Source organism: Coffea eugenioides, chromosome 11, assembly GCF_003713205.1.
Source record: "Coffea eugenioides isolate CCC68of chromosome 11, Ceug_1.0, whole genome shotgun sequence".
Classification (NCBI taxonomy): Eukaryota; Viridiplantae; Streptophyta; class Magnoliopsida; order Gentianales; family Rubiaceae; genus Coffea; species Coffea eugenioides.
This window is the reverse complement of record NC_040045.1, coordinates 755,555-777,735: the sequence shown is the minus strand read 5'-3', so window position 1 is coordinate 777,735 and position 22,181 is coordinate 755,555. Positions and strand designations below refer to the sequence as shown.

At 39.1% G+C, this 22,181-nt stretch overlaps 1 protein-coding gene across 1 annotated transcript; it reads right to left on the bottom strand.

Annotated features, from left to right (window-relative positions):
• Positions 1-5,259: 5,259 nt before the first annotated feature.
• On the bottom strand, positions 5,260-7,193 carry LOC113751355. The gene is made up of 2 exons (XM_027295335.1): positions 5,445-7,193; positions 5,260-5,328 (listed from the first exon to the last, which is right to left on the bottom strand). Exons 1-2 carry the CDS (start codon positions 7,191-7,193, stop codon positions 5,260-5,262), a joined length of 1,818 nt encoding a protein of 605 aa, XP_027151136.1.
• Between the last annotated feature and the right edge of the window lie 14,988 nt (positions 7,194-22,181).

Below are 22,181 nucleotides of genomic sequence, written 5' to 3'. Positions count from 1 at the left end.
TGCAAGAGCCTACTAAAGCAATTTAACATGTAACAACAAAAGCAAGCAACCAGGGGGAAGGGGAAGTGGACCAGATGCTCTCCGAGCCCTATCTATTACAAGCCAGGAGGTGTACACATACCCCATGAAAGCATAAAGGGAAAGGGGAAATGGACCAGATGCTCTCCGAGCCCTATCTATTACAAGCCAAGAGGTGTACACATACCCCATAAAAGCATAAAGGGGAAGGGGAAATGGACCAGAGGCTCTCCGAGCCCTATCTTAAATAAAAGTAAAAGCCAGTAAATGCATGCAAGGAGGTAAGGAAAGCGGAGTAGACAGGCATATTCACATAACAAGTAAGATCACATAGGAGAGACAAAAAGGGATAAAAGAAATTGTACCTCCCTTGAGTTGATGCCTTAAATTGAGTGAAACCACTTATTTACCCTCCAAAAATAATAAATGAGTCAAGGTACCAATTTATTTATCAAATAATCATAAAAAATAAAATGGCAAACTTGAAATTGAATCAATTGAATCATGTAAGCAAACAACATTCAAGAAGTCAAAAGAAGAAAGGACTTGATTGCAAAAATGAACAAAGTTTTGGGGTCAAAATTAAAGAAAAATAAAGTTCAGGGACCTAATTGCAATTACATTAGGGACCCAATTGAAAGGAATGGAAAGCTTCCAGGGCCACGGTACAGTTAAGGGAAAATGCAGGGGCTGATTTGCAATTTCGTTTCTGGTTTCTTCATGGACCAGGCTATTGGGCCAGTTTATTTATTTGTTTGGGCCAAAGCTTCCCAGCCCAATGGAAATCCCAAAGCAAAAGGGAATGGGCCGTTTTATTATTTGTTTGGGCTAAGATCACTTGGCCCAACCAGAAATCCAAGGAACAGAGAGTGGGCTAATATATTATTTTGGCCCAAAAATAAACCAAACAAACAGATGGGCCATGACCCTCTAGCCCAAGCCAAAAACCCCAAAATCATGAACTAAATCCACTTTCTAAAACCCAAACAACAAAAAAACTCTTAGCCCACATTACTTGTTTTCTTGGACCCAACATGATAAAATCAAATAAAATTATTAAACCTCAATTATAACCTACAAACAAGATTTTGGGTCACAGCAAAACAAGGAGGGAACTTGGGGTCCAAGTGCAATAACAACAGGGATTTGATTGAAAGAATTATGAAAGATTTAAGGTCAAATTGGAAAGGCTTGAAACCTTGGGGGTCAAATCGCTAAGAAAAGGAAATCGAAGGACCGGAATCATGAACTTAAACCAGTAATCATCCTCCTCAATCGGGCTAAACGTCTGCTGTCATCTTTCTTTGCAGAGGGAAAATCAGAGAATTCAGGTTTGGCCATTCCCAATCAAAACGAAAATCACACAAGCCCCTTCTCACAGTGTCAAGATTCAATGCGGATTCATACCAATGATAGAGTAAGAAAAACATGAAGAGCAGCAAAAGAAAACACATCAACATTTTCACAATTCTGTTTGAACTGGTCTAATTTATGCGAATAACAGAAATTGAAACAGAAATCGATTTGTCTTTGAAGCTAAAGTCTCGGTGGGGCATTTTGTCAAACACCAGATGGGCACACAAAATTGTAGCTAATGTCTGCTCAAATGAATCTATAACCCGCCCAAAATTTTATTAGCAACTCAAGAAAACACAACCTAATGAATCCAGAGAGCATTCATGCCCGAAATTGTACATAATCAATGAGAAAAATGCAACAATAACTCTCTGCTTTGAAAGTCTTAAAGAATCAGAAAAAAGGAAATCGAACATAGAAAGCTGGCTTACCTCATTTCCTTGGTGAGAATCTGCTGGTGGCAGTGGAGGATTGCCGGTGGTGGTGGGGAGTTCCGGTGATAGCAGCGGACTGGGGAACGGCAGCGGCTACGAGCCTTCTGCCAAGTCTTTTCCTTTGTTCGAAATCATTCCTCAATTTTCTTTTCATGCTCTGTTTTTTCCAACCTTGAACCTCTGCTTTTTCTGTCCGAAACCTCCCTCAAAACCGCAGCTCTCTGCTCTCTTTTTCATCCCAAAGCTACAGACCTCTCTTTCAATCTCCGTTTGGTTTCTTTTTCTTTTTTCGTTTTGCCCTGGTTTCATTCTTTTTCTGGGCAGCCCACTCAGAACCTAGCCGCTGTTGGCTTCTCCCTTTTCTCTGTTTTTCATTCTCTTTTTTCTGTTTTTACCCGTAATCTCCCTCCCTTTAGCCGTCTCCTCGGTCTCTCTCGTTCAGTACCCCAAAGATCCTCCCCATTTCTCCTCTGATTTTTCCCTTTGCTTGCCCGACGGTTTCTTCCTTGCTAATCCCCTGTCCGCCGCCTCTTTCACCCTTTCTTTTTGTTTCGTCTTGTTTTCTTTGTCCGATCCTCCTCTCCCCCCTTTGCGGCTCTCAATCTCTCTCTCTATTTATCTGGGACCTCCCCTAAACCCTCAGCCATTCTCCAAAATTTGCAGCTAAGGGGCTGCCCAGCCCCCTGTTTGCAAGCTGCGTAAAAAACGCAGCTTGCATGCCGTGACCTTTTTATTTTTATTTTTTTAAAACTAACTAAGAGTTGATAATAGTAAAAATAAATAACAAAACAATTTAATTAACATTGGATGAAAAATAAATAAGCTAGAAACAACAAAGTGCAAATTCCAATTTTTCATTTTCCATTTTTCAATTTTTCCTTTTTAACATAATGAAACTAAATCCAAAACAACTAAACATATTTTTTTGAACGCTTTTCTTTTTCCTTTGAGAAAATCTACACTAAAAATGGCTAAAATAACTAAAACTAAAAGTAAATAAAACTAAAAACTAAAAAATAGAACAAATAATAATAATAATAATAAAAATGAATAGTAAATAAATAATAAAACACCAAAAATTTGGTGTCTACAGACGTTGGACAGGGAAACGCTCCTTGCGCAAGTGTAATCAGACCCAATCACCTGGTTCAAACACCACGCGACGCTGACTCTTGTTGGCATGCTTGAGGTATTGCTGGGTTCGAGTTTCAATGTTGTCCCTCGCCTGCTGGTGCAATGTCTGGACAAATTCGGCCTTCTTCTTGCCATCAAGGTTAGCATGCTCAGACAAAGGCAAAGGTATCAAATCCAAGGGGGTCAATGGGTTAAAACCGTAAACAATCTCAAATGGAGAAAACTGTGTAGCACTATGGACTGTACGGTTATAAGCAAACTCGACGTGGGGTAAACACTCCTCCCACATTTTGAGATTCTTTTTAATGATGGTCCTGAGCAAAGTAGACAAGGTGCGATTAACAACCTTAGTTTGGCCATCAATCTGGGGGTGACTGGATGTAGAAAATAGCAACTTAGTCCCCAACTTCCCCCACAAGATCTTCCAGAAGTATGAGAGAAACTTAACATCCCTATCAAACACAATTGTCCTAAGCACACCATGCAAACAGACAATTTTCTTAAAAAAAAGATCAGCTATGTGAGTAGTATCATCCGTCTTATGATATGGAATGAAATGGACCATTTTGAAAAATCGGTCCACAATGACAAAGACGCTATCATGGCCTCTTTTACTCCCAGGCAAATCAAGCACAAAATCCATCGAAATGTCAACCCATGGTTCGGAAGGGATAGGTAGAGGTGTATACAAACCAAAGGGTTGGAGCTTGGACTTGGCACGGTGACAGGTGATGCAGCGTGACACCACTCGCTCCACGTCTCGCCTCATGCGTGGCCAATAGAAATGTTCCTGTAAAGCATTCAGATTCTTGGTGACACCAAAGTGTCCCATCAAACCACCTCTGTGAGCCTCACGGGTTAGTAACTCACGAACAGAGCATGACGGAATGCATAATTTATCATGACAATACAAAAATCCATCATGTTCGAAGAACTTACCCTGACCCGACTTAGCACAAGACTTGTAGATATCAGAAAAATCAGAGTCGGTATCATAAAGTTCCTTGATAAGGTCAAATCCAAGGAGTTTAGCATCAAGTAAAGTAATCAAAGCATACCTCCTAGATAGTGCATCGGCAACGACATTGGTCTTGCTAGCTTTGTACTTGATCACATAGGGAAATGACTCCACAAAGTTGACCCACCGCACATGTCTCTTACTCAACTTGTGTTGAGATTTGAGATGCTTTAACGCCTCGTGGTTAGTGTGGATGACGAATTTCTTAGACCGCAGGTAATGTTGCCATGTCTCCAGTGCATGAATCAAAGCATAGAGCTCCTTATCGTAGGTAGAGTAGTTCAAGGCGGCACCATTCAACTTCTCGCTAAAGTACGCGATCGACCTTTCCTCTTGGATCAACACGGCTCCAATTCCTACACCAGAAGTATCGCATTCAACTTCAAAAGTTTTATCAAAACTAGGTAAGGATAATAAGGGTGTATGTGTGAGCTTGTGTTTAAGGAGTTGAAACGCCTTCTCCTGAGCTTCCCCCCACTCGAACTTCACATCCTTCTTGATAATGGCGGTCAGAGGGACAGCAATAGTACAGAAATCCTTCACGAACTAGCGATAGAAACTTGCATGGCCGTGGAAGCTCTGAACTTCACTTATGGTCTTGGGTACGGGCCACTCATTGATGGCTTGAATTTTGCTCTCGTCTACTTTAATGCCATGTGCACTAACCTTATAACCAAGAAAAATAAGTTCATTAGTGCAGAAAGTACATTTGTCAAGGTTAGCGAATAACCTCTCCCTGTGCAAAACATCAAGGACAACTCGTACATGTGCTACATGTTCCTCAGGACTCTTGCTGTATATCAAAATGTCGTCAAAATAAACAACAATAAATTTACCTAAGAACGGGCGAAGCACATGATGCATAAGGCGCATAAATGTACTATGAGCATTAGTCAAACCAAAAGGCATAACTAACCACTCATACAAACCATACTTAGTCTTGAAGGTTGTCTTCCATTCGTCCCCTTCCTTCATTCGAATTTGATGGTAGCCACTCTTAAAATCAATCTTGGTGAAAATGACTGTACCATACAATTCGTCAAGCAAATCATCCAAACGAGGTATAGGGTGACGATACTTAACTGTGATAGCGTTGACGGCGCGACAGTCCATACACATCCTCCAAGTGCCCTCTTTCTTTGGAATGAGGATGACGGGAATTGCACATGGGCTCATGCTCTCTTGAGTCCAGCCTTTCTCTAAGACCTCGTCCACTTGCCTCTAGATCTCCTTAGTCTCCTCAGAGCCCATCTTATAGGCCGGTCTGTTAGGTAAGGATGCTCCAGGAATGAAGTCGATCTAGTGCTCGATCCCTCTAAGTGGTGGCTGACCACTGGGGATATCATCTGGGAAAACATCCTCAAATTCCTGTAATAAAGAAGAGATTTCAGGGGGTAAGTCATTGAGTGCTTCATGAGAAAGTAAAATCACCTCTTTGCAATATAAGACATAAACAACTTACTTGGAAAAAGTAATTTGCGAACTTCCCTATTCTTTGCAAGCAAGCTAGGGCGTTTACCCAATCGACCAAATGTACCAGGGTTTGATGTCCTCTCGGTCGGTGCTCTAATGATTGCCTGAGAATTGGGTGACTTCTTAGCCACCTCTCGTTCATGCTCCTGTTGCAAACGCAGTTGGTCTTCATGCACCTGCTGAGGTGTGAGAGGAACAAGTGTCATCTTCTTGTTGTGGTGCAAGAAGGAGTACTTGTTGGTAAAGCCATCATGAGTAGTTTTCTTGTCATATTGCCATGGCTGTCCCAACAAAATGTGAGAAGCTTGCATGGGGACGACGTCGCAAAGGATCTCATCCTCATACTTCCCAATCTGGAAAGGCACCACCACTTGCTTGGTGACTTTGATATCACCACTCTCATTGAGCCATTGCAAGTGGTATGGGTTAGGGTGCCTCAACGTGGGCAAGGAAAGATGATCCACCATAAGAGTACTTGCCACGTTGGTACAACTACCCGCTCCAATGATTAGACTACATACTCTTTTCTTGACGTGATATCGCGTGTAGAAGATGTTGTCAGATTGGGCCTCATCCACCTTCTTAACTTGGGTTGCAAGAGCCCGACGGGCTACTAGAGTAACACCCATTTGCTCAGTAGTGGCCTCAACCTCTACCTCGGAATCTTCACTCTCTTCAGTCAATGGAGGCATCTCGGCGAACTCGTTCTCGTTGTCAGATAGGACATTTTCGTTCGGTAGGACGATCATGGTACGCCGATTGGGGCACTGGGAGGCGATATGCCCAAATCCTTGGCATTTGAAGCACTTGTCGCGACTTCGTGGCTTGGAAGAGTCGAATGAAGACCTTGGAGTTGTCTTTTGGATCTGCTTGGGTGGCTTGGTCTTAGGGGTAAACTTGGACACCCCTGGATTAGGCCGTTCCCACTCGAATGTCGGGTTGCCCCTCCACACAGGCATGGCCGAGAAGTTAGGGTTACGAGGGTTACCCCTCCTCTTAAGTCTCCTCTCAATCTTGGATGCCTTGTCAATCAACTCAGGCATATCCACGTAGTTTTGCAGCTCCACCAATTCGGCGATCTCAGGTCTCAAGCCATTAAGGAATCTCGCCATGGTAGCCTCCCTATCCTCCACAATGTTTGCTCGGAGTATGGTGATCTCTATCTCCTTGTAGTAGTCCTCCACACTACGGCTTCCTTGTACTAATGTCTGGAGCCTCTGGTATAGGTCACGATAGTAATGGGTGGGTACGAACCATTTTTGCATAGTGGTTCGTAACTCCTCCCATGTACTAATTTGCCGTTCTCTATTGCGGCGCCTGCTAGTACGCTTTTGCTCCCACCAGACAATAGCGTAATCGGTGAATTCGAGGGTTGCCAGTTTGACTTTTTGTTCATCTGTGTAGTCCTGGCACTCGAACACCATCTCGATTCGCTGCTCCCATTCTAGGTAAGCCTCTGGATTAGACTTGCCTTGGAATGAAGGAATCTTGATTTTGACCCCCTTTAATCCATCATCGATTCTTCGGTAATCCTGCTTGGGCCAACGGATGAAGTCATCTTCCTCGCTATTAAAAGCTAGCTCCTCGCGAGGTGGCGCATCTCGATGGGCAGCATTGGACCGAGCTTGAGAAAGCTCTAAGCGGTCCATCCGTTGGTGTAGGGATGTCATGGACTCCTGAAGCATGCGTTGGAACTCTCCCATCATTGCTTGGTTGCGCAATTTGGAGTCAAATTTGGATGCGTCGATCTCCTCCGACATGATATAAGAAACCTGCAAAAGTTAGTAGCAAAGCAAGTATAGATATGGTTGCCTCACTCACTTCCTCACGTGTATATGCTCAGCTCTCGTGTATGTCACTCAAAGAGCACTCGAACAATCTTACCAATGCTCTCAAAATCTCTTGATAGCGTACCTTGAAGAAATTAGAAATCCTCCCAGGCAAACAACCAACTTCCAATTTTGGAGCACGAGAATGTGGCAATCCTCAATGGAAAAGAGAATAATGGAATGATTGACTCGAGGGGCAATGAAATGGCACGACTCAAATGAAAGGAAACAAGAAGACTAAGACACGGAAAGGAATTGAAGAAAATGACACGACCTAAAGGAAAGAAAACAAAAAAATACTCTTCTCTTTTCTTTTTTTTTATTTTTTTTTAAGAAACGCAAACTGCCAGGCTTGTTTAGTAGGTCTGGATGGCCTTTCTAAAGGCCTGGAATGGTGGCGGCTAGCTAAGGATAGTGGCCGAAAAGAAAAAGAAAGAAAAGGCTAAGGAAACTCCTAAAATGTAGGAGTAAGTAGGGCTAAAATGTAGGAAGAAGTTTTCCTAAAAAGCAGGATAAGAATGGCAGCTGGAATGGAGGTGAACAGGTAGGAGGAAATGTTGCTAAGATGTAGTAGAATAATCCCTAAAAAGTAGGTAAATAGGCGGCTTCAATATAGGAAGTGGTGAGAAATTTTAGGAGAAAAATTTAGGGTTGACATTGGAAGCCTAGCAAATAGGAAACCTTCACAATTAGGAAACTAATTCCGTTTAGGAAAAAGCAATAAAGAGTCACAGCTGACTTAAGGGTAATAATACCCTAATAGCCGTGCGCCTTAACCCCCTCAAACAAGCTGAATTTCGATTTTCCTTAGGCACAAATCACACAAGGCCGATTTAGGTTGGCTCAAGAACACGAATCAAAAGAATGGACAATCAACAAGGTGACACTAACAACCCTTCTCAGGCTCCCCCCCAACGGGTTATCCAAGATGCTCCCACAAAATTTACTCCAAAACCACGAAAACCTCTCACTACCGCAATGGAATACAAGAGACCTTTTAAAAGAAGAGCGAAACAAGTTCCTAAGACTCAAAGTGCTCAAGAATTTCAAGAAGTAGTGGATCAAAACTTTTGAACTTTGTGTTTGTTTTTTTTTTTTTTATAGTTCGGACCATTATGTAGCACTTCAATTGGTTGGCAATAAAATTTCTGGAATTTGCTTGGCCGAACAAGTGTTTTGCTTGCTGTATTTTTTTTTAAATAAAAACGGCAAAGTACAACAATGGATAGCTAGAGTTTCCCTCTTTTGGAACTTAGCTGGCCACTTTTTAATTTGGGTCTGGCCGACAAAAGGACAGCAACGAGCAACTTAGATTTCATGCAACTCAGATTTCACTTGCCAAAGGACAACTCGGATTTCATGCAAATCAGTTTTCATGCACTACAAAGGACAACCAATCAGATTTCATGCACTTGCTAATTTACACCAAATACCCCTAGGCTGTTTCCAAACTCACGACTATCACGATGACTTCAACTTCCTAATCAACGGTGTACACCCAACACAGTCCACAACTCACGGATTACAAGGACAAAATTCAGACAGCAAGGGAAACAAAGGTATGGCAGCCGTTCCTTTTCTCTTCTTCTTTTTTTTCTTCTGACTTTGCTGGGTTGTGCACACAACTCAAACTCACAACTGCTAACTCGGATAGACCACAACTAATAGCAAATAACGGAGATCGCAACCTGGACAGGCTACTACTCACGGCAACACTAGATGCAACAAGAGGGAAAAACCCTAACCGCCGCAACTAGCTTTCCTTTTTTTTTTTGAGCAAGACACGACTGACCAATCCCCAAACACAACAATATAGACACCGAATTACGAAGAACTCAGGCTGGAAAGGTCGGCCAGCAACACACAACATGAACATATTGGCAATAAGAACACACAAGACAAGGGAAACACACGCGGACAGATTGAAGACAATCACGGGCTGATATTGACACAACACCAGCAAGAGCAACGACACAGCTAATGGAGCAACAAAAATAGAAATTTCGACTCGAAGATAAGACAAAACAAATGCGACAAAGCTTGGACAGATTAGAGACACTTGAACAGATTTTTTGTTGACTCCAAAACAAGACAAACAATGGCGGACCGATTGTACAGATTAGAAACGATACCAAAAGAAAAGAAAACAAGGATATACGTGATACCTTCAACTAGCTCTGATGCCAGCTGATACGAACGGTACCAACCTTGTGATGCAACCCGTACAGAAAGGTTTGGATCTAAAAGGTAGTGACTCACGTTGAAGACGACGAACGCAGCGGATCATCTAAACCCGTTGATCACGTGGTCAACGAACCTTGGTATTTGTAGAAGACGCCACAATCTAGCACGGTTCTAAATTGATAAGTCAATTGAATACCTAAGATATGAATATAAGATATTCAAGGTGCTTCAATGAAGTTTGAGAGAACTCTCAATGTAATTTTATTAATCATCAAAAATTGAATGTAAAACATCACTTAAGGCTATTTATAACCTTGATTAAACCCTAATAAAAGCTTGGAAAATACAAGGAAATTCGGCCAGCCCTTGGGCTTCTCTTTGGGCCGACACTAGCGAGACCCCCGAACCAACTCAGTGTAGGGACTAACTACATGGTCCCCATGGCCTGGCCCATTGACTCAAAGACTAACAACGACTAAGGTCCAAATCACAGGCTAGTTGGACCTCTTTATTACACTCTACTATCTAAGGATGGGCCATGGGCCCTTGGCCGAATCTTGGGTAACTAATCCTCATGAATGGTCGCAAGTAAGATGACATCTCTAGCTTTGTTGAGGCCCTCAATGGCCTTTGGCTCTCCACTTGACTCTCGGGCCGCACGAACCAACATTTGTAGTGTTTCATTTAACCTCTTCGATCGAGCTCGTGTCATAGGCCCCAATGGCACCTTCACGTGCTCCACGTGGATAGTGCTCTCGACCTCCGCATCACAACAGGTGGGAGGTTGTTCCCCCGGGACCGCTTCGCGCCCCCCCGGGTCATCTTTTGCCCGCTCCTTTACTAATGGCGGTGATTTTGACCCGTCTACCTCTGTTCCGCCTCCTCCACCCCAGGGGCTGACGACTGGCACCAACTCCTGATGCAAGTTGAGAGACTGGAGACTCGGGTGACCAACATTGATGCTAACGTGCATAGCATGGCGCAGAATTTGGCAGCATTTATGCATCATGCGGGTCTTGTTCCTCAATTTCTGCCTAACCCGCCGCTATTTTGACGACTTAAGGGAAGTACCGTTGCCCTTTTGCTATTAGATTATCACATTGAGAGCAATGTGTGATTTAGGTGTGGGGGGGAGAATCAACTGTGGTGCTATTATTTTTAGTTTTTGGGTTCTAGAGGTTTTTCCTTTATTTTTAGTTTGTTTTTATCTATCTTGCGTTTATTTTCTTCTTTTTCATTTTTTTAGTGATCAGCTCTTATATGAATACCAAGTTTTGACGTTGGATTGTTGGCTCTAATTCTGCTATTGCCAAGTTTTAATAACAAAAGTATGTCTAGTTAAGGTGGTTGGGTCCAAGAACATCTCTTTGGTGAATATAAGTAATTGCTTGACTCTTATAATTTTTGGTTAACTTTTCTAGGTATAGGGAATGATTGTTGGCATTTTTATGTGAATTGGTCCGGTTATTACCTTTAGTTCTCCATGTTTGAAGAAATGAGGCTAGCGGCTACTGTTTTTGTTTGCTTTTGCTGTGTTATTTTGAACTTTGTGCTATTTGGCTGTGAATAAAAGTAGACTGTGCTCCGCTAGTTGTTACTATTGAGTAACCGGGGATCTTCACCTGAAGTATCGATTCTCGCATCAAAAAGTAGTAATTGCTATGAGTACGTGGTCGTATAGTGATAGGAGCTGAGTAACCGGGCTCCTTCATTTGACAAATGTTGGGGTTCGCGTCAAAAGGCTCCAATGGCTAGAGATTAAATCTTTTATTACTATTAAAAAAGGAAGAAAAAAAGGAGAAAAATAGAAAACGTGATAAAAGTGTGAAGGGTGTGTTAGTGTGTGATAAAAGTCAACTTGCCAAGTTATGGATTTAATGTTGAAATTTTGGTTAATAGCTGGACCATTTGCTGATAAATGTTGAGTGATCATTCCTTTTCCTTAGATTAGTTTGCCTTAAATTGCAGGATGCTGTGATTTAGAAGCTAATCAGGGTGATGTTTCTTGGATCTTAATCACTGATGCTTGATATATGTTTTTCTTGGTACCTTGGTAATATGATAGTTGGAGCAATAGCCATTGTCAAATTTTGGTGTTTGATTGCTGTTCTCATACTTGAGAACAAGCATGATTCAGGTGTGGGGGGAATTGATAGGGTGTTAATTGTTAGTTATTTTATTGTTAATTTTCCCATTTGTCCTTGCCAAATATTGCTTTAGTTATGACATATACTTATATTTGGTATTTGGACCCAATTTCAAGGAGTGTAGCGGAAAAGTGCAAAAAGAAAAAGGAAAACCTTCTTGAAAATTTCTCCATACATGGGAGGCTTCTAAAGGCTCCACAAACCTGGCCCACATGGAGAGAAGAAATAGACTTCCTTTTCCTAGTGCTGATGAAGAGTTGCTGACTAGGAGTCTTCCTATAAAGAGGAAACGAAAAAAGTAGAAGTCGGCAGAGCTCTCTTTTTGTACCCTTTCTCTCAATTCGGCAGGCACGACGTAGAAGAGCATTAGTCATTGTTTAGAGACAAACGTACAGAGACTTGAGTGATTGTTTAGCAATAGGATAGTTTTCTTTCCTTTTCCTTTCATGCATTCCTGGTGTTCGACGATATTTCCAACTGGAGAAACATCTTTTACTTCTTGATTATCTAGCGAAAAACGTGATGGCTTTGCAATCAATTAATTTGCATAGAGATTTACTTATGCGGCGTGGTTAAGCTTTTCATCTTGTCAAGGTTCAACGCAACGACGCAGTCGCGAATATCTGTGAGATCGAATTAGTTTTCACGTGTTTCTTAATTTGTTAATATTTGCACGTTGTCTACTTGAATTTTCTTGGGATTATTTTGTTAATTGGATGTCAAGGGCCTAATGTTCAATGTGATTTATTAACCTCCTGCCAAATTAGTCAATTAAATCCGTAATTGTTTAATCGATTAATATCAGTGGCAACTAGTATTTTTACAGACTAGGGGGATGTGCAATCTGATTTAAATAACCCTCGTAGTGTGTTATTGATTGGGGTTAGGTTTTTCTAGTTCTTAATGCAATTGGGAATTAATTCCTATGGTCGTATCTAGGAGTATTTTCTAGTTAAGGGTAATCAATAGTCGTACCTTAGTTATCAATAAATTAAAGAGAAATTGGTCGTCACAGCTCGTTGGCGACTATAACTAACCTATTAATAAATTAAGTAAATCTCCCTTGCATCAATGATCGGATGAATGGACTGTGTCTGAGTAGTTGTGTCCTTGGCTAGAATTGATCTATTCTTGATTTAATTCCTGTTTACATTCGTGCTAGTTAATTATTCGTTTTAGTTGAATTGGTTAATTATTTTTAGCCTTATTCTGATAAAACCCCCCTTTTATCAATTGGAACCTCAAAGAGATAAATACCCCTAGTCCCTGAGGAGATGACCCTGCTCGCCACTGTCTACTAGTTAATAAATTTTGTCAACTAATTAATTCTGATATATCGGATTAAGCAAATTCTTCGGGAACAGGGTGAATCAAGTAACCCATTGCACACCTAGAGTCCCTGCTCCAGTACTCAGAATTGATTATTGACTGTTTTTAGTAGTAGTTAGGTTTTATTATTATTATTGCACAGGCTCGACACCTGTCAATTTTTGTCCCTAGTACCATCTGATTTATATTTAATTTTATACACCCATTTACAACCAATTGCTTTCTTTCCTATCGGCAAGAGTGCAAGATCCCATGTATGATTTGCAACTAAGGCATCAAGTTCAATTTGTATGGCAGACCTCCACTTTTCATCTTGACCAGCCTCAGAGTAAGTAGAAGGCTCAGTCTCGATTAATAAAGCTGCAAGAATAAATTGATGGGGAGGAGAAAAACGATTACTGGAGAGGTAAGAATTAAGAGGATAGGGAGTACCTGATACTCTTGAAGTGGAAACTGAGTTGGAGTCGGAGAAACTATTAGGATAATCACAGACATAGTCTTTTAGGTAAGCAGGTGGTCTTTGGATCCGCAGTTTTTGGCGTGGTGGAGAAGTCTGAATCTCTTCAACACGATTATCCATAGCAGAGAGCTCATGATTGGGAATTGAGGAAAAAGTGACATCGAAATTATGCACTTCATGACTAGAATTATAAAAAGAATCAACACATTGATCATCATTGTCAAGAACAAGCGAGGGAGTGTTAGGTGTTAAGGCGGAAGACAACGTCGAAGATGATGTACTAGAAGAGATTTTGAAAGGAAAAATTGTTTCATAAAAGCATACATCACGGGAAAAGAAAAAAATTTTTGTCTCTAAATCATAAACTTTGAAACCCTTTTTATTTTGAGGGTAGCCTACAAACACACAAGGCCTTGACCTGGGTTGAAACTTGTCCAAAAGTTGTAAAGGATTAACAGCATAACACAAACAACCAAATACTCTAAAATGATTATACATTGGTGGCTTGCCAAAAAGCACTTCAAAAGGAGTTTTACTTCCAAGTGCTGATGTGGGAGCCGATTGAGAATATATGTAGCAGTTAAAACACATTCACCCAAGAATTTAATAGGCAAGTTACTCTGAAATCTAAGAGCATGAACCACATTAAGGATGTCTCTATGTTTACTTTCGACGACCCCGTTTTGTTGACATGTACCAACACAAGAAGTTTGATTAACAATCCCTTTATTTCTAAAGAATAATTTCATGTCATCTTCAATAAGTTCTAGTGCATTATCGCTTCTGATTTGTTTAATTTGAAATCCAAATTGAGTTTCAATCAAAGAAATTTTTTTTTGAAAAGCATGACAAGCTTCATTCTTGTGTTTTAATAAATATGTCCAGACTGTTCTAGTACAATCATCCACAACAGTTAAGAAAAAGTGAGCCCTAGAACTTGAAGGTATTTGATAAGGTCCCCATATATCAATATGAACCAAATGAAAAGGAGTCACAGATTTATTAATGCTTGGAGAAAAAACTTGTCTAGAAGCCTTTGCCAAAGGGCACACAGTACATTCTTGGCAAATTTTATCAAAACAAATATGAGAAAAGTTGGGTATTGATGCCAACCAATCGTGTAAAGGATGTCCTAGCCTTTGATGCCAGAGAACAACGGATCCTGAAACTGTATTAGCTTTGCCATGATGAGACTTAGCATAATCTGTGGTGAAGTAGTAAAGACCATCCCGTTCCTTACCTACCCCAATCAGTTTCCTCGACGTAGGTCCTGAACAACACAAAAATCAGGAAAAAATAGGGCAACACAATTGTGTTCTTTGGTGAGATGACTGACAGAAATAAGATTACAATGAAAACTTGGAGCATGCAAAATATTATGCAAAGTAATCAGGGAGTTCAAATGATGACTACCATATTCGTAAAGTTGTTTCATAGTGCCATCAGGTAGGAATATATTAGTGGATTTTTTTTTTGATTTAACTAGGTCAAACAAGAAATTTTTATCACCTATAAAGTGATGAGTAGCACCTGTGTCTAGTAACCAAGTGTAGCAAGAGGACGAGGAATTTGGAGTTAAAGAATGGGTTACGTTACTAGCAAAATTAACTGAGCCAGAGCCAGAGTTTTTGTCACTATTCAACAATGAAAAAATTTGCTCATACTGTGCAGCTATCAAACCACTATCTGAAGTAGTGGAAATTGAAGAATTTGTTGTATCATCCGAGCACACATTTGCAGCAGTAGGATTTTTCCTTGAAGACTGCCAATTATTCGGATACCCTATAAGCTCCTAACATCTATCTATTGTATGGCCAGCCTTATTACAATGATCACATCATAATTTGGGCTATTTCGAAGATTGATTTCCATTCTGATGTGGTTGGCCTTGCTGTCGCCGAACATGAAGCATCTCAGAACCGTATTGAGATGGTTGCTGTCTAACAAAACTAGATCATGGCTGCTGCTGCTGTTGCTGAACATAGAAAGCTCCTACCCCATCAGAATCTTGTGGACCAAGAAGACTCAGTTGCTTCTCTTCCGTCTTAACCATGTTGAATATACAATTAAGTGAAGGAAGAGGCTCAGTTGCCAATAGTTGAGATCGAATGATTTTAAATTTTTCATCCAATCCCATCAAAAATTGGTGTGAACGCTCTTTATCCCTTTCAGCAAGCCATTCTTTCAATCCCCAACATGAGCAATTTGGAAGTTTTGAATAGGCACTCAACTCATCCCATAAGGCTTCAAGTTTGGAGTAAAAAGTGGTCACCGAAGCTGTTCCTTGAGTAGACAAAGCAATGCCCTTTCTTATTTCATAGATTCTGGGTTCATTGCTTTGACCAAAACGTTCTTCCAAATCCACCCAAAGTTCCCTAGCCGAGTCATGATAAGTGATCGAATCATGCAGATCCGGACTAATTGAATTGATAAGCCAAGAAAGAACTAGCCCATCACATTTACTCCAAAACAATGCTTCACGGCTTCCAACTTTCGGTTGCAGCAATTCTCTATTAACAAATGAGATTTTATTTTTCCTTCTCAAAGAATTCAAAATATTTCATTTCCACCGTTGATAATTGTCACCGTCAAGCAACGTTGGGACCAACGAAGCATTGGTGTAATCGGCAGAAGTCAAAAAATATAGGGAACTTGGATCACGGAACAAATCACCAGTCGATGAGTATCTTGGATTCTGTGATTTGATTTGCTCCGCCATTATTCCAAGAACATAACAAGAAGAAACAAAAAAAATCAAAATATGGAGAGAAGAGCAAGAAGGATCATTGTTCTAATACCATGATAAAATGTGGCAATCTTATTCATAGAAAAAACTAGTAAGTGCCATGTACAACTAAAAGTTTATGGAAAAATATATAACAGACTTCTAGCCTAACGTACGTACTGGAATACAACACTAATTCTATCATTATCATACAACTAGTTTTATATAAGAATACAAAAACTAATTCTATCTTAATCATATAGTTGTCGCAAGAGATAACAAGCTAAGGAATAAGGACGATGTACGCTAACAGGTTTTTATGTTCTCGCATGAGTTGAGTGAGAAAACCCAACGGTGGATACAAGTAGCCAAGATTTGTGTAGGCACCATTTTTGGAATAGAGAAGTGTTTCTATGAGAAAATTTTTAGAGATCTGGGATTATCTGAGGATTCTGCTGCTAACGGTTTTGTGCTCATAATAGAAGGGGCTCCTTCCGAGTTGCTCGACTTTCCAGACTCTCTATTAGCCAGTCACTGATTGCCCCAATGACCAGATATTTTGTTGCCCTTATGTCATGAACTAACCAATCTAATTCCACATCTGATAGCATATTTTGACCAAGATGCATGCCCAGCGAAAGCCATCTGCAATTTTGCCGCTAAGATTACGCTTGACTGAAATAGCAAATGACAAATAGCCTTTCTGCTACAGAGAAACAAGTCATGAACACGACAAGATTTGACTCTGCCGTCTGACCTCCTTTTGGCAACTATTATTAAGTTTCTTCCAATCAGATCTGTTAAGTAATCCTCCGCAAGATCCTTCAAGCTCTTTGAACCTTTCTCCTGGATAAACCCTTTGAAGGAAATTAAACCAATCTATTTTAATATTTAGTTTTCTAATTCTTTTTGGTGTTTTATTTGTTTAGTTTCTATATTAGATTAGGAAATCTAAAATCAGTTTCCAAGTAAGTTTTGGTTTACAATTGTATTTGTCTTAGAAAGTTTTAGAATTTACAAATACTGTTAGTCTAGTAAGTTATTATTTGGAAAGTTGAGTTGAATCTAGAGAGTGGGTTTGAAATAAAGTCTCATAGTTGTAATTTGTAAGTTGTAGTGAGCGAAAGCTACGACTTAGTATTATTATTGTTGAGTTTTGAGTCAATTAAATTATTGAGAATTTATTGAATATTTATTCTCCTCCTCTTTCCACATATTTTTATGTGTCAGAATTACTTCCGCTTCACGTTTTTTTTTGTGTCTACAAGTGCTATCAGAATCTAGGCTTTAATCCTGGAGATTGTGGTTTGTTCGTGAAATTAGAGTATGGATCCATATTATTTAACCACACTGTGGCATTTTTATCTTTGATGGTAAAAACTCTTTTGAAATTTGGAGTTATATCATGAAAAGGTTTTTTTGACTTATTGGAATTTAGAATATTATCCAAAAGGGGTTCACGGAACCTATACGAGGCATATGGAATCATCAGGTGATGCAATCAAAGAGTTAAAGAGGAATAGTGTGACAGCCCCACCTTCCCCTGAGGAGGACCAAAGGGTTCGGCGGACCGCCTGCCCAGCTCTCGCCGGGATTTAGTCATACCTCAATCAAATTCGAAATAAAACCTCAAGATCAAATGAAATAACAATCCAAAACTTAAAGTGAAACTTATATACATCGTTGTCTCAAAAGGGAGTGCAAACACCGAATACAAAGGTTCTCAATCCTTCATACATCTAGCCCGTGCCAAGCACTAAGGCGAAAACCATTACAAAAATCTGAAACTAGTCTAGGCTAGTCTATACCGAGCTCTCGTCCTTGCTCGCCTTCCCCTATTAAGGAAAACAAAACTAAAGGGATGAGCTAAAACTCAATGAGGTTCCGAACACATAATCAAACAATAAGTTCAATGCATTAACCATAAATAACCAATAATTCAAGAAACATTTACAATGGAAAGCAATACTAACACATTCATTAAAAAATACGTGCTCACAGGGAGCCATTCATTCGTTCATTCTCCTTTCATTCCCTTATTCCTCCAATCATTTGAAAATGCATTTTGATAAGTAAAATCCCTCATTTGCATTGACATTCGTTTGTTCATTTCATTCACCCTCTCCTGGACGTTGGCCAGGCTCCACCAGACTACAAGGTAATACTCGAGTATACCAAACGTTCACCCAGGGTCACCAAATCACTCGACCGAGTCCGCTTCTGACTCGAGTCGACCGGCAACGAAGGGCAAGGGCCTAGTTCAGCCAAACGGCTTACATTCATTCGCAACTAGCATTTAATTATTTAATCATTGAAAATTTCACATTCATTTAGGTCGAGTGTGATAAAGTACACACTCGCCTAGAAAACTCATTTTACGCAATCATTGAAAACATTTAACATGTTGTCATTCGTTCATAACAAGTCATATAATAAAAAACAAGCCACATAGTCAATGAAAATATAACAAACAAGGAACACTCACCTATTTACGTAAAATAACGTCCAAAATATCCTTCCGGATAATACCCTCAATCACCAAGGAATCCTAATATAATCAAAAGAAGACATTATGCTTCAACCATCAAAGATGTAAGTGATTCAAAGAAAATTTGAATACGTACTAGTACAAAGTATAAATATGATTTTGGTAGTGAAAAGAGTACATTTAAACCAAAGGACATAAGTAAAATATTTGTAAAACTTATGCTCACTTGTAAAACTTTAAAATCGCTATTTGAGTCGAAGTGGCAAAGAAAACGTATTTTCATTAGTCGTAAATTTTATTTTTTCAAGGGTACAAGTTTTGGCCGAATTCTAACTTATATACCTCGATAAAAGAAGACGTAAATATCCTAGATGGTTCACGTGGTATTCGCTCTCAAGCCTTACTCAGGTCGTAAGTATCTCTTTCTAGTCCTCAGGCGTAAATTTGGGCAGCACGCCCTTTGTATTTACCTATTTTCCAGTCATTTATGACTTCATTAATTTCCTCAATCAGTCCCAACATTACACACAACATAAATAGCTGTTCAATAGGCTCAATGTCATATGATTACCAAACCAAGCTAGAAAAATTGACCGGAAATGAAGTTGAAGGCCTAAAATCAAAGGCAGATTTGACGTCACTTAGCGTATCGGACACAATCGAAGCTACGCTTATTGGAGTAGGGTGAAATTTATACTGTTTTGAAGCTAAGACAGAGTGCTACAACTTTGATGAAGACTACTCAGTCCAGTTCATAGTGTATCTAGGTCAAAAGTCCGGATTACAGAACCAAAATCTCACATTCAGGCTAGTTAACCGTATTATGCGTAAATGATAATAACTCAGGCTACCGAAGTCCGATTGATGTGATTCTAGGGGCGTTGGAAAGCTAAGACATAGAAATACAACTTTCATGTTTTGGCTAAATGCTAAATCAGTACGGATCATGGTGAACAGACACGGTTAGTTGGTGAAATGTCAAAACTGCCCATTAGACTAAACCTATGAGAGTCAGGGGTATTTTTGTCTTTTCATAAGTTACGTTACTCTGATTGAGCTGAAATTTTGTAGGCACCTATAAAAACATCATTATTTACAACTTTCATGTTTTATGCTAAGTCTAATTCAGCCTCTAACATGGTGAACTAGAGTTGGGCAGAACAGGGGAATAATAAAACTCAAATCTGGAATTTGAACTTTTCCTCTAGAATTTCATATCCAACAAGTATTCTATCATCAACCCACCAATTACTAACTCAATAATATCCATTAAGAGGTAGATAACCATAATCAAGGCTGAGAATATAAACCCTAGCTCCATATTCCAACATATCATTCCAAGCTAACAAATTTACCATCATAAGGCAATATTAAGAGCTTCTAATTAAACTTTAACAAGATTAAATGCAAGGAAAGGATAGGAAACCATAATAACTCACCAAAGCTGCTAGCAAGAGAGAACCACAACCTTTCCCTCCAAAGTTTCACCACACAAAGGCTCTTAGGTACTAAAGGAAGGATTTAATCGGTTTAGTTTTTCGGATTTTCACTCAAATTAAGCTAAAATCAAGATGAAAATTGAATGGTTTCTTCCCTCTTTTCTCTCTCACTCTCACGGCTGGAATGTGCAGAAATGGTGGCTGATTTGAAACTTCAAGAAGGTTAAGATGATAGGAATTCATTTGGGTCAAAATTGGACAAGTGTCACCTTTTGATTGGAAGTCAATTTTGTTTCTTTTTCCTTGATTTTCTGGTCAAGAATTTCGGCCCTTTGAAGAAGATATTTAGGGCCAATTTTGCTAAAATAAAAGTGAGAAGATTAAGGTAATAAAGTAGTGTTCAAGTGGTGCACTCATCCGGTAACAAACGGTACCCGTCGGTTCAACCCGTTTTTCCTTAAATCGCGTATACCAGGGTTTTAACTTATAATTCACTAACTTATTATTTTCACTTCTAATCATACTCTTAATATCATCTAGAACTCACTCTTAATCACCAAATTGGATACACACTCCGTACCGAATAATCATACTACGAAAAGACGCGAAAACCCTAATTTATCATAACGAAGAAAGTAAAAGGAAACCCTTGTTTTTATAATTAGTTGTAGCTATTGGGGAAGTGAATGTATACTAAAGTTATTTTAAAGTAACAAATTCCAAATTAAAGGGAATTTTCAGAAAATATGAGGGGTTTTACAATTGCATAGATTACAATTAGGGTTTCGGTTGAAATATGAGAAATGTAAGAAAACCGACTAGTCACAAGTGAAAACTAGGGTTTTGATTAGACTTTAGGGTTTCTAGAATTTAGGGTTTCTAGTCTTTAAAACAAAACAATGTCTTAAACTAAAAATAAACTAAAGAAATCGTAATATCCTCTTTGAGACTAAACAACAATAGTATCCTAAAAGTTGGGGTATCACAAATAGACAGTTGGATTGTAAGGTATTCTACTATCTTAACACTCAACTGCAGTTGCATGTAGTGAATAAATTCATACATGCAATGACGGCAAAAGAAGGTTGAAAATTTTTAATTAATTCTTATTGTGGTCATGGTGAAAAAGAAATTTGTGACAAGAAAAAAGAAACAGAATTTTTTGATGAGTCAAAAAAAGAAGAAATTGCAGAAGTTGTAGGTGCACATAAAGATGAGGAATTTCTTCAAAAAGAAATTTCGCAAGTGGTTGATAAAGAAAGCAAAATTATTAGTGAAATTACTGATGTAATTGAAGATTGTGGTAACGTAGAAATTGTTAATTTTGTCGGGATTGATGAATTTTTTGAAAAGAAAAATCAAATGATAAACTTGGTTAAAAACAATAGTGAGGCAGACAATTAGTTGAGTTTTATGGGGTAACTAAAACTAATGTGGTTATTGGTATGGACGAATCAAAACAAGTTCATGATGGTGTTGAAATTTTTGGCAGTGAAAAGTATGATTTCGTGATTTCAAGAAATTTTCTCGATCGACATGGATGAATTGAACTATGGTGTATGCAATGAAGCATGGGTGAACATGTTTGACTTTTTGACAGAAGTGATCGAGCCAAGAAATTGTTTGAGAAATACAAGTTTTGTCAACTACCACCCGTAAAGATGAAATTGAAGATCACTTGCAAGTTGGAGTTCCGCGTCATCTATACAACAATTGAATTTTTCATGGAAATTTAAACTCATGATGGCATTGGAGATGACAACATCAAGACTTTGGTTTAAGGGAGGCAATGAAGGAAATTAAACCAATCTATTTTAGTATTTAGTTTCCTAATTCTTTTTGGTATCTTATTTGTTTAGTTTCTATATTAGATTAGGAAATCTAAAATTAGTTTCTAAGTAAGTTTTGGTTTACAATTATATTTGTTTTAGGAAGTTTAAGAATCTATAAATATTATCATTCTACTAAGTTATTACTTGGAGTTGAGTTAAATCTAGAGAGTGGGTTTGAGAGAAATTCCAATAGTTGTGATTTGAAAGTTGTCGTGATTGAAGGCTACGATTTAATATTATTATTGTTGAGTTTTGAGTCAATTAAATTATTGAGAATTTGTTAAATATTTGTTCTCCTCCTCTTTCCACATATTT

Coding starts and splice junctions, on each gene's coding strand:
- LOC113751355 (XM_027295335.1), bottom strand. CDS start 7,193: ATGTCGGAGGAGATCGACGCATCCAAATTTGACTCCAAATTGCGCAAC. Junction 5,329..5,444: donor TGCTTGCAAAGAATAGGGAA/GTTCGCAAATTA, acceptor TCTTTATTACAG/GAATTTGAGGATGTTTTCCC.